General features: G+C 40.0%; 1 protein-coding gene across 1 annotated transcript in view; it reads left to right on the top strand.

Moving 5' to 3' along the window:
- The window catches only part of dlgap2a (discs, large (Drosophila) homolog-associated protein 2a), a 146,373-nt gene that overhangs the window by 132,242 nt on the left and 489 nt on the right, over nucleotides 1–13,642 (top strand). The window contains exons 9-13 of the mRNA XM_063909258.1: nucleotides 2,029–2,417; nucleotides 8,961–9,049; nucleotides 9,175–9,614; nucleotides 9,711–9,802; nucleotides 13,441–13,629. Coding sequence (XP_063765328.1) covers nucleotides 2,029–2,417; nucleotides 8,961–9,049; nucleotides 9,175–9,614; nucleotides 9,711–9,802; nucleotides 13,441–13,629 — 1,199 coding nt within the window. The remainder of the gene's footprint in view (nucleotides 1–2,028; nucleotides 2,418–8,960; nucleotides 9,050–9,174; nucleotides 9,615–9,710; nucleotides 9,803–13,440; nucleotides 13,630–13,642) is intronic.

A 13,642-nucleotide genomic window follows, 5' to 3' on the forward strand; every position in this document is an offset into this window, starting at 1 on the left:
AAATAGATCACATTTGGGTATTATAAGGACATCCTTAATTGCTTTGTGTGATGTAAGCATTTGTTAGACAGAAACAGAAACACAGAGTTCAACACGGTTTACCTCCTTTTCAAGGAAAACGTTAACCCATAACTTAACCTGCAGCGTGACTCACTGTTCTTCCTCTACTTCCTTTCTTTCTGCTGTTCCTGGCTTCAAGGTACCTGGCAGACATAGCTTTGATCCGACCACACTAAACGCAGCTTGTGCTTCAGATTTTTCAGCTTGTAACCACACTGAGTAAGCTGTTCTCTAAAAAGCCTTAACAAGAAGACATGTCAAGGCTTAGAAGACGTTCATGACCCATTCCTCAAGTCCATCTCTCCATGGATTAAGTCCACATTCTCATTTACACTTGAAAGAATGTAATCCCCTTTCTTTCTGATATGAAATGGACAGAATAGGAAGATGGGAGTTGTCAAGCTTCCTTAAAGAGTTTCGCCTCAACCATGATCCTCCACACATGACTACTTCTCTGGTACTTCTCTGATGTTCCTGTCTGATGAGTGTCTCCTGTCACAGAGGCTTTAATGTTCTCTGATATTCCACAAGTGCAAATTCGGAGCTTTTGAAACTGTGCCCACATTTTCAACCTTTCCCTCCCTTATCTGAGCACCAAAAGTTGTTTTACCCTCAAGCAGAGAATACTGACTCAGCTTGCATCGATCAGATTATCAGCAGTTTTCCATAAGTTTCCATATTTAGCAACAAGCTACTTTTATACAGCTGTGAAACAAATGACATTTTAGCCTAATGTGCCATCCTAATCACCATAATATATTAGCCTACACAAATGCTAATGATGTCATTAAATCATAAAAGTAAGTTAATTAAGCATTAATATTAATTGCCAATACATTGGAAAGTACTTTTTCAGCTTATTGTCATATGACAAATGGGTAAAATATCAGGTGCCTGCATGATGTTTCTGCCATAAGCTGATATTAAGATGCTGTGTTGAAAGGAATCTCTACATTCAGACACACACACACACACACACACACACACACACACACACACACACACACACACACACACACACACACACACACACACACACACACACACAACCTCTGATCAATTGTTGTATAAGGGTGGCGTAGGCAAACTATACTATGATCAATCAGGAGGTTATATGGCAGATGTTTGGAAGAAAAGTCTGGTCATTTCCTTCAATTTTATTTTACCAAGAAATCCCATGAAAACAAAGCAGACAGAAGTCTTTGTATCCAAAGCCTTATAAAGCACACATTTCTCTGCCATTAAGCTGTATTGTTGTCCAAAAACTGAAAAATATGATACAACATTGAAAAAAGCACATCAATGGGCCAAATTGGGTTGCTTTTGGAGCCACATACACCATCCTTGCACCATGCTTTCAAAAGGTTGAACTAACGATTTAAATGTGTATTACTCAACTGAAAATATTCCCAATTAGATTCACTACATATTTCTGTTTGAGTAAAGTGACCTAAAAAAAAAATGGGACCAGCTGTTTAATGAAATTATTCAGCCTGTGTAATAATTTTTACCCACCACAAAAACGTTTTAAGAGACAGAAATATGCATTGGAGGTTTCGATCTTTATTAGTTATAGTTTAAAATAATTAAGTTATATGTGAGCCATATTTGTAACGGGAGGCGTTGGGGTGTGGGGTTGTTTCAATCTGATTTTAACCTTTAGAACTCAGTATTTATAAAGGATGATATCAAACAGCCATGGTTACATTTATAATTAATACTAAACTCTTTGAATGGCTTGAAATGTTCTTCACTTTTCCTTTTTACAGAATGTACTCTAGTTTTCAGGAGATTAATAGGTCTTTAATGTTTTAACAAGCTGGGTTTTAAATTGATATGTATATATTACGTTCTTAAAATTTGATGACAGAAATAATACTTAATGCACTTAGACAAAATTAAATAAAGCGTTCAATAAATTGTTTAAAATTGACTTTTTAATAAATTGTGTCTTCCCACCTTTTCCAGCCATCACCTACACACCCAACTACAAGAAGACCCCTCCTCCACCAGTCCCACCCCGCACCACCTCCAAGCCCCTCATCTCCATCACAGCCCAGAGCAGCACCGAGTCCACGCAGGATGCTTACCACGATGGGAGGCACCCTCACGTCGGCATGTGGGCGACTGACGGCCTCAGCCTGGGGCTAAACACAGGCAGGGCCCTCTATAACTCCAACGACAGCCTGGACAGCGCCAAGGCTGTCACAATAGCCATGGAGGCAGCTGGAGTCATGTCTGGAAAAAGACACCCGTCCACAGACAGCCACAGCTCGGTGCTCACCTGCGACAAGGCCATCCTGGTGTCCAAGGCTGAGGAGTACTTGAAGACACCCAGATCTTCTATAGGAATACAGGTTAGTAAGTCTCTTCAAGTGTGCTTCATGAGGACATCTAATATAGGATCCAATAAAATCCAAACAACTCAATCCTGTGCATTATTCAATAATGATACAGACCACACACACACACATCCGACTATGAAACACTGTTCTCTTTTCAGCAGCTAAAAATAGCAAGGGTGAGTCATTCTACTGCAATCCGTCAATTAAGATTCTACTCATGCTAGAGCAGGTTTTAGTGAATGGAAGTTCACTCCACGGTTCATTCACTCACTCCCCATGTACTGTACCTGTTTCTCTCTTGCCAGTCTCAAGCTTCTTCTGTCTCTCTCTTTTTTTACCTTTCCATTTTTCCTCTTTGTCTCCGTCCACCTCTCACTCTGTGATCTTATCTTGGCTTCGTCTGCCGCATTCTCTGATACTACTTGGGGTTCCAGTGTTGTTGATCTCCGGGTGCTTTCTAAAGGTTACAAAACAAAGATTGAGGAATCTGTGGAACTCACACCATCACCTCCTGGACATTTAGAGGGTTTTATCAAAGCACAATCTTAAAGTTGATGTGAATTTGAGAATTTGAAAGCCATAGGTTGGTATCTAGGATTGCTCCGTCTGTAGGGAGTAGTCATTTTGCTTCTCGTTATTTCTTCTTGATCCATATATTTTAATTCTCATCCCGTTAACAGTCTTCATTCTTAAATTCATTTCTCCCCCGACTACTCAATGTTGAACTTTAATCCTTTCAAATATTTGAAGAAAAAAGAGCAGACCAATTCAATACTATCATTCTGAAGGAAGCTGAATATCGTTGGACCGTTTCCAAAAATAAATCAAGCACACTTTCAAAGGTAATTATTAAGGATTCTTTTTTCAGGTAATATTAAAAAAGTCCTTTGACTGGCAACAGACCTAATATCCAAATTAGGTAGAATCGCATTGACTGTCAGATGTTGCCTTCACAGAGTCAGCCAGCGGATAAATAACCCATTTAAATTCAATTAATCCTGCTACACTCGCTGCGTTGTATCACATCCAAACTTAGACAATACCTACCAGCAGGTTTTGCCCAGGAACACATTAAACTGTGTAAATGGGACATTACTAAGACTAAGACATTAGTCCTAGCCGCTTATTAATATGATGTAAAATCATTTCCCTAATTATAAACATCCACAGCAGATTTGTAGTACTTTAAACTTGCTTATAGTGTCCAGAAAGTTAATAAAGTTTTACCTCAGATATCTGCATTTTTGTGATTTTAATGGACCCCCTGCGGTGCCCAGTGTATCAATAGATTCAAACTTTACTTTACTGTTGTTTCTAAGGATAAATTAAATATGTGACAAAAATCTATTCAACCCATAAGAACCCGGACCCATTTTTACTTAAAGGAACATTAAGAACCATAGAAAATACTTAATAAACTACATAGAATACAGTGTTTTCAAAATATCCACTCTTTTAAATTGCATTTTCACAAAATTTGAACTTTTTAGGTTTTACAAAATAAAGATGTTTTTTTTGATTTTGCACTGAACTGAATAAAAATAAGACTGCCTCATATTGGAGGTCTTTTTAATAACTTAATGTGCCTTCAGAAACGTTTGCAAGCATTTGTAACCCCAATTGTTTAGATGGATAGGTACTTTATTGATCCCACTTTGGGACATTTTTGCATTGCAGCAGCTCAATTAAAACAAAAAATAGCAATACAAATGTATGAAATATACATACAAAATGCAAATATACATGCAAAATGAACACAAAATGAAATAAAATATAGATCTAAAGTAGGATATTGTACATACATTAGGTGTTAGAGGAATGGAATATTAAATAGGGTCTAAATGTGAAATGAACAGCGTTCAAGTCCAGTAGTGCAATAGAAGCTGTGGATAAGAGTTATCTGCTAGCCAGAGGTGAATTGTTATAGAGAGTTATTGCAGTGGGCAGGAATGTTCTCTTGAATCTGTCCCTGTGACAGCGGAGCTGGAGCAGTCTGTTGGAGAAGGAGCTCTGCTGTCTGCTGCAGGTGGGGAGGGTGGGTGGGGTTATCCATGATAGATAACAGTTTGTTCAGAGTCCTCCTCTCCACCACAGCTTCAAAACGGTCCGTTTGATGCCGATGACCGAGTTAGCTTTCCTGATCAGTTTGTTAAGTCTGCTGGTGCTCACCGGCTCTGATGCTGCCCCCCCAGCAGACGGCAGCAAAGAAGAGTGCACTAGCAACAACAGACTGGTAGAAGATATCCAACATCTTGCTGCACACGTTGAAGGATCTCAGCTTCCTCAGGAAATAGAATTGGCTCATCCCCCTCTTGTACACAGCGTCAGTGTTGGCCCTCCAGTTCAGTCCGTTGTCGGGTGCACTCCAAGGTACTTGTAGTCCTCCACAACAGCCACATCCTCTCCCAGGATGCACAGGGGCTGTGGAGACGTCCTTTTCCTCCTGAAGTCAATGACCATCTCTCTGGTCTTGGCCACATTAAGAGGCAGATGGTATCTTCCAGTCCACTCCACAAAATCCTCCACCAGCGCTCTGTACTCCTCCTCCCGTCGATCCCTTAAACACTCTACCACTGCAGAGCCATCTGAAAATGGTGGCAGGTGGCAGGACTCTGAGTTGTAATAACCCCTTATTGTCTATAAACAGTAGACAAAAATGCTGATATCTCACAATAGAGCATGTATCATGAAGCATGAGTCATTATCAATTATCACTAACACATGATGAATGCCTTGTTTACATTTTAATGTGGAATATGAATGCAGGTTTCACAGTTACCAGGTTACATAAATGCCTCATTTATGCGTGCAATTCATTCACTCAAATGCAAAACACAAATTTATTGCAAGTTCATTCATTTGCTCATTTGCCCCCTGAGTCACTAACTGACTCATTCATTGATCATATGAATTTCTCACTCACTCGTTCTCTCACTATCAGATACAATTCATACTGATAGTAAGCGTCAAAGAGCAGTAGATGAGGGAGACAGGAAGCAGCAGGAAGACCGCACAGGCAAAAGAAAACACGTGCAACAAGTGTTAATTTTACAAGTAACAAAAGGAGGTGAAATGGTTTGTGTGGTGATGAATGAATAAATTAATGAATGAATGAAATGGTGTTTGGTAGGTGGGCAGGGAAGGCTAGCTAATAAGGGATCTGCAATCCTACAGTCTCTGGTAAGCAGGTGAGATGGGTCAAGTGGTCTGGGAAATGGAAATGGGCAGAGCAGGGGACCTCAGATGGAACGGCCTGGGGGCAGAGCCTCCCTGAGTTCTGGAAATGCAGCCAAAAACGATTGACCTGGATGTGGGTCGGACCATTAGAGAGCTGAGCAGGAGGCCGGCAGCAGATCAGGGAGGTCTGGGTGGGTTTGGCGGGTACAGCAGACAGGGGTCCTGTGGCAGCCAACATGTTGACACACAGGGAGGACTCTGAGGTCATGACTTGTCAACCTGTTGGAGAAATAGTTAAAACAAAAATGGTGTATTTTTGGGTAGGAAGAATTCAAAAATGTGTACTCGGTATAATAGTTTTGAATATTGTAGACCCTCATATTGGAAAATAAAACCATTCTGCATCATTCCTTAATGTTTTGGTTTGAATTCAGGTTTAGTTAGTTTAATAAGAATTTGATTGGTTGAGTTTGTAAGCACTTCTTTGACATCACTGCTCCATTTAGAATATAACAAAAAATGTAATAATTGTTAACTTAATAAATAACAAAACGTATCCAAGTAAGGAAACATGTTTGAGTGTTTCTTTGTGTCCAGGTGGGTGTGGGTTGCTTTATAAAACTAATATATTGTTGCCTCCGATTTTATTTTAAAAAAAGGTATCAGTTGCTGGTGTGGATGGGATGACAATAATGTGTAGCATCAGACAAATGTTAGGTCAAATATAGATTTTTCAGCCTTGCAGAAAGCTTCAACCTCATGGACATTATATCAAATGAGCCATCAGCTTGCTTAAGCTACTACAGGAAGTGTAATTAACCTGAATTAGTGTGCCTCTTATTGATTTGTCATTTCCTTTTGACACCCCTATCTTAGAGGCCACCATCTCTGTGATCTTTGACCTTGTGGCCATGATGCTGTCAGACTTCCACTTCTTTATAGCTTGCCTTAGTGCACTTTTGCTTCAGCTGAGACACATGTTTGTGTTCTGGAGAAGTAATTGATGTATTTACAAAAACAGTTTAAATGGGAGCCATAATGAGGTTGCATAATGAGGGAAATCAAAGCTTTTAACCTTAAACAGAGTCGCTGGCTGGGAAATGTCACCAGGTGGTGTTTGTGTGTTGCGGATAAAGGCGCTGTGGCTCTGTTCAACTTTTTGCTGACGCTGACAGTTTCCACACCTGTGCTGATGCTGTGACTGTGGTTACTAATGCAGTGTGTATGTGAAAACCAGCGTATCTTTATGTAGGTAGACCAAAACATCTTCAGGGTAGGTAGTCCTATGGGACATAAATCTCTCCGCCTCCTGGATGTTTTGTCCTCCTTTAGTCCTCATCCATCACGAACACGTTCTCTTTTCATCAGGTGGACTTTGCTCTGTTTCTTACACAGAGTAATGGAGGTCACCTCAGCAAGCAGCTCCACACTAATTTCCTCCCCACTAAAAGATTCTCCAAAACAGCCTGACATAAAATACCTCTTCAAATATGTTACTCCTCTGCTTCATAAATGACCGTTCTACACTAAAGGTAGAGTTGACACTTCCTCACAACAGATGGACGCCATATTTTGAACGAGCACCTTTGAATCACTTTCATACTCATTACATTACATTAAAATGTATGAATGCCAGATGTTCTTAAATCATATGGACATTTATTGATGGCAGAAGCAATCATTCTGGAATGGAAAGGACGTCACTTATATTTTTGGCATTTTAGGAATATACAAATATGTATCTTTAAGCACAAGCATCTCCGTACTTAAGCTCAAAGTTGGAAAATGTGCAAATAGCTCAAAACACAAAGTATATCCTAAACGGATGGGATTTGTTGAAAAGTATTTGTTCATAAACCAAAGTATTTAGCAACAATCGCCAATCATACATCTATCTGAATATCTAGCTACTCTGTCCCATCCTGTTTTTGATTTGCAGGCCTTTCTGATACAGTCACATTGAGGGTGAAAAAAAAGGCTCAGCGGGCATCAAAAAAGAAATACTGAAAACGACAACAAAAAAAAAGACAAAGAAAGACTTAAGACGGTAAAAGAAAGGACAGATTGTGACAGTAAGCCTGCAGGGAATTGTGAACACAAAACAATGTGAGGACTGAAGCCCAAGAAATTAAAGCGAAAAGAGATGAGCGATTGGCGAAACAAAGGAAAAGATGGAAAAGCGTAGCAAAAAAATGCTGAGGAGTGACAGGGTTTCTTATAGACAGTAAGACATGAGGCTCCAGGGAGTGGTGCAGGCGGCGAAAAAGAGGCTACTGGATCAGGATCGCAGCCATGCAGGATCAGGAAGGATCACCATCAGTTATTCTTCCTGTCCATCCCATAACATCCACTTATGTTGCCCTATCTGTCTCTGTGTTGTCAAGTAGCTTGGGTAGGCCTACTTGTTCATTCAAGCTATCTACCTTAAGTATTGAGCATTTTGGAGGGGTATCTGTTTTACATTTGAAGTAGCAAGCTAACAGTTAGCAATTTACACATCCAACAGACATGGATCAACATTAGCATTTATTTCAAGTCATGTTTCAGGCCACCAGAGTAAGTCCATATTCCCTCTCCTTTTAGCATTTCTTTTGTATATAACCAAAAATAAATAGCTCTTCAGCGGCTTGCACTCTGTTCACTAGCTAGTTGCTAACATAGTCCTCTGTTTAGTGCTTGGCAGCTAGCGTGCAAGCTTTATCAACAGAAAGGATGCTGATTTAATTGCTTTTCGTAAACCGAAGCAGTAAAGGTAATTGGCTATGAAACCCAAATAGTATGCAGAAGGGCGTTAAATATCATCATAAGCTGAGGGCAACTCATGAGTCCACTGATAATTATTGTGGGTTCATTATTGCAGCGGTGTCACTTGACCCATTGTTCATGTTATTAAATACTGATGAGTGTAGCTTTTAACCTATCAGTCTGTCTCCTGAGGGAAAAGAGTTTCATTAATACAATGTATTAAACTCAATATGTTCCTTTTTGTTGCATGTACTTACATCATGTGGCCTTCAAGTTGTCACTTTCAACACAGCACTGTAGCACTATAATATCATATTTCTACACATGTGAGTCAACTGTGAACATTTAGAACCAAAAATATATTTTTATATAGTGTGCAATATAACACCTAGCAGTTCCCCTTTCATCTCATTTTCTAGATTAACTTCTGTAGAAACCTAAAATCCTCTGCAGGAAACCTCTTAGTCACGTTGCCTTTGCTGCCTCCATAAATCATACAGTGTTTACTTTCTGACAGGCCGTGTACAGTTCAGGTGCTCCATCCAGTCCCAAACCAATAAACCCAGGAGCACTGGGGAATGGAAGCTCACGTAATGAGAAGCTCTGTTGGTTTGTATCATTTCTTCACATTAGGTGGAAGCAGCCACGGACTCTGAATCTGAAAGCAAAGGTTTGCGGGAGTACCACTCCGTTGGGATCCAGGTGGAGGACAATAAGAAAGGGTGAGATAATGGTTTTGGTATTTGAAGCTCATTAGAGGAACTCCATGTTTGCTCTCAGCCATTATTTGCCAATTTGGCCTGTGTCTAAATGTGTGTGCGCATACATCTTCATCTTTGTACCTCAGACAGGGCAGGTTCAAGCGCTCCAACAGTGTAACTGCAGCTGTGCAGGCCGACATGGAGCTGGAGGGCTTCCCCACCATGGAGGACAAGGGCCTGCAGTTCGGTGGGGGCTTCCAGCGTCACTCGGAACCCAGTACGCCCACCCAATACGGGGCGGTGCGGACTGTACGTACCCAGGGGCTCTTCAGCTATCGTGAGGATTACCGTACCCCTGCTGAACCCCCCAGCCCCAGGGAGACCACCAGTGAGGCCCCCTGGCAGCTGGAGCCACCCTCCCCGAGAGAGAACGCAGCCTCACCGGGCGAGTCTGGCAGGGCATCCCCCTCGCTGAGGAGGGACGGGAGCTGGTTCATGCAACTGCTGCACACAGAGACCAAGAGGATTGAGGGCTGGTGTAAGGAGATGGAGGCCGAAGCTGAGGAGAATGACTTGACGGAAGAGAGTGAGTGTTTTCCGGAAAGCTTCACATATGTCTGATTTAGGGCTGCTCTTGTGAAGGAAGATGGAAAGATGGATTTTTGTTGTTTGTGTGTTCAAGTCCTAGGCAAAATACGAAGTGCGGTGGGAAGCGCTCAGCTGCTCATGTCTCAGAAATTCCAGCAGTTCTACTGGCTGTGTCAGCAAAACCTGGTAAGAAACCCATCAGAAAGATATATGTGTATGTTTTCTAAGATGTATTTAAATGAATTGTTCTTCCTACATCTGTGTTGTTCTTCATGCAAGTAGCTTAAGACTCTTAAGTTATTGCAGATGAATTTGTACTTCATCATTGTTACAAAAAACCCACAAAAAAACAGTAGTGACTTTACAGATGCAACAAACATGGATGAAATATTAGTCATAATATTTTGAATATTACATCAACAAATCACACTTTTTGATATGGCGATCACAGCAAAAAAGACCTATACTTTTACACCATCACAAAATGCAGCTTTCTGTGTGAACAGTAAGTCATTATGCAGCTCTTCATAATGTGTCTTTCATGGCCCATCAATGGTAAAGCATATAATAAAAGGTTGGAAATGGCTTCAAGGGAGTAAATGTTGGAGAAAGGAACCAGCTGTGATCCATTTTCTCATTTGCACACATTAGAAAACATCAAATCTGAATTTTAGTGAGCAATAAAATGTGCCTGACACCGCTGAAGGATAACAGTCCACAAACAGTGTGAAATTAACTTTCATAATTAGAAACTGTATACTCCTTCGGTGTATTTATTCTCAGATCTTCAGTGTGCTTTAACACTCCCTGAATATCATTGATCGTGGAAAGCTACAACACTGAGAATCAATAGCCATTTAACACATTTATATGTGACCTGAATGTTTGGAAATGAAAACTACATGTGGACAGATGTATTTTTGAAGGCAGCTTTGTCCTCAGGGAGAAAAACAGACATTTGACTCTATTGTTCATGCAGGGCAGGAACACACACAGGGTCAGAGATTTCTGTCTCATGTTTTACTTGCACTGTTCACAACTCGTGGTATTGATCTGAGCAGGAAAACAATATTTCATACAAAGTTGGTGTGGAGTTGTGAAAGATTGTTTTGCAATGTGCAGCAGAAACAGCTCATTCAGGGGGCAGGGGGTGCAGCCCAGGGATTTGATCCAGTGAACCAGACTTTTAGACTAAGTTAGGTGCTTTGTCCCACTCAACATGAGATACTAAAGGCATCGTGTTTCCCTCCACTGATCGATTTATAGGGTCTAAGCTTTTTTGTCTTTGACATTTAGGAGTTTATTTGACTAACTTTCTCTATTTGCTGTATGTGTATAGATATGTCATGATATCTATTTTTTTTGCATTTTTACACATAACCTTTCTGAGAAATGGGTGATTAAAAGAATAGTAGTAATGTTATTGAACAACTAGGGTAGTTTTAGGGTGATATCTATCAGTTTTTCAACCTTATTCCCCTGTAGTATCATGCGAAAATGTATTTAATGATACAATACATATCTTGAAAAGTCGTTTTTTTCTAAGCCAACATACTGTGCACTTCAGTAGCACCTAAATGCACAGAAGTTGCACAGTATATTATTAAAAGAGTCATTAATAAAATGTTTTCCTTTGACTCTTTTGCATAAATCACATAAGTAGAAGTTTGAACCTGACTTTTTCCAATTTCCAGATTTCTGTTTTCTGAAATGTATGTATTAGTTAAACAACACTTTTCAGAAAGCTTGTATTACAAAAATTGTTGTGTCAATGTAAATAATCAGTTGCGGAAATTACATGATTGTATTAGTACAAATCATTACCCCATTCCCCAGCAGTGAAAGATGCAGCTGTTCTCCACACGACAAAAGCACATACAGTAATAACTTCATACTTTGGCTTTGTTTGTTAAATAAGTGCCCACTAAGCTTAAAGAGAGGTCTTCTTTCTCTAAACCTGGATATACTTTTATTAAGCTTGATTGAAAAATGCTATAAACACGAGATAAACAGTTTGCGTCTCCAGGATTAAACACACACACCGACGCAGCCAGGGCTTAAAACTCACCGACTCCTCCTAAACCTGCCGCTGTGGATATCTGAAATCTGAACACTTCTGAGACAGTTTGCAGACCATCGTAGGTTCAGGGGTCAGAATAAAGCTGATGAATTGCTGAGGCTCTCCCTCGGTAATTACAGATAACAGAAATGCATTCTGCTCCCAGCTTACCTTACATGATGGACACTCTGATATTTCAAATCTGGAGTCATTTTGATAAAGTATTTGCTGTAGAAAGGAGAATTATACTAATCTCGATTGAGAATTTTAAACTAAATGTAGTAAAATGAGGTTACTGTATACTTTAATATGGGTATCACTGAATGCCTATGCACCCTATTGCTGAGATGATCTGATGAAACGGTTTCACCTAAGGGAATAGCTGAATTAAAGGTCTGTCATTCATCTTGTTTTATTTAATGCCATAACATTTAGTTTTTGAAGGATCGTGAATGTTTAACTCCTACATTTATCAACATTTTGGGATGACCTTGCTTGCATTTCGCTCTTCTATTTGTCCTTACCTTAAAAATGGTGGTGCAGAAGGAGCTGATGACACATTTTAATGCAGAATGAACCAGTTGATAAAAAGGATAAAAGACGTATGGAATATGTCAACCATAAATGTAGCATAGAAAATACCATCGCTGCCATCCTACTGTAAATCTATTGGAACAAGACAGCAGCACCCTTCACCAGCCACCTAATCTAAATGTCAGGAGATTTGTGAGCGTGGGAAATGTCTCTGAGGTGATCGACAGCACACGTCACATCACGGCTTGAGTTGCAGATTCTGCGAGCTCGAAACAGACTGGAAGAAACCATAAACTATAACGCACAAATTACTAACGCCATTTTACAACTTGACTCCCATAGTAAGCATGGATTCATAAATATACTATTTAGCTATTATTACTATTAATGAAAAAAACGTTTTGAATTACATTACAATTATGATTATGTCTGAATTAAAGCTTTGTGTGCATGAACAACTAACAGTAGGTGCATACGAAGAGAGGAGGGTAAATTAACAAACACTCGGCGGACTGAAGTCGGCCCAGTGGTCTTAATTAAGGTTTTATTAGCATTTATTTGAAATACCTGCACTTATTCAAATATTCAGTGTTGCCTCTTAAATGTCCATAAATCAAACGGGAAGCATCAAATTAGTCCCAGCTATGAGGAGAGAACCTGATTCCCACTGACATTTTTTGATAACTGCAACATTTTAAGATTGAATGTTAAGTTATACATTTGGTGTAAACCCTACCATGAATCACATACAAAGTTTTCTGCATAAGTTAAAGATCTTTGGGGAAAATACTTGGATATTTCTGCGAGAAAAGCCCTTAGCTCAAATCAAGCCGTATTACTGTTTTCTAGTGTTTGTCTTTTTACCTTGAGAGTGCATAAAGCACCTGGTAACATAGGTGGGTTTAGTTTCTCTGGTAACAAGTTCATTCAACATCAACTGATTGCGTTATGTTTATTATAGACACAATTAGGCAACACTCACGCAAATAAAAAAGGACTGGACCTCATTTTTTACCATAATCCCTAAACCTGGCATTCATGCCTGTTTGATGAATGATAAGGACATCTAGTGGATCTAAGCTGAAGTGCAATGACTGGAGAGGTCATGTTGAAGCACGCCATTGCTTTTAAACTGGACTACTGGTACTGGAACAACAATCTGAATTTGTAGTACTTTAATCAACAATATTGTTACCTTTGTTGGATCTTTCCCCACTTCCTTCCCTTGTAGGACCCTAGTGCAATGCCACGGCCCACCTCTCAGGACCTTGCCGGGTTCTGGGACCTCCTGCAGCTCTCCATCGACGACGTCACCATGAAGTTTGACCAGCTGCAGCAGATAAAAAACAACAACTGGAGGGTCATAGAGAGCCCAGAGAAGAAGGTGAGGGATCCCCTCGACACTGAACCCAAACAAGCCGTATGTACCAAGT

The sequence above is a fragment of the Eleginops maclovinus genome, chromosome 19 (assembly GCF_036324505.1).
Source record: "Eleginops maclovinus isolate JMC-PN-2008 ecotype Puerto Natales chromosome 19, JC_Emac_rtc_rv5, whole genome shotgun sequence".
NCBI lineage: Eukaryota > Metazoa > Chordata > Actinopteri > Perciformes > Eleginopidae > Eleginops > Eleginops maclovinus.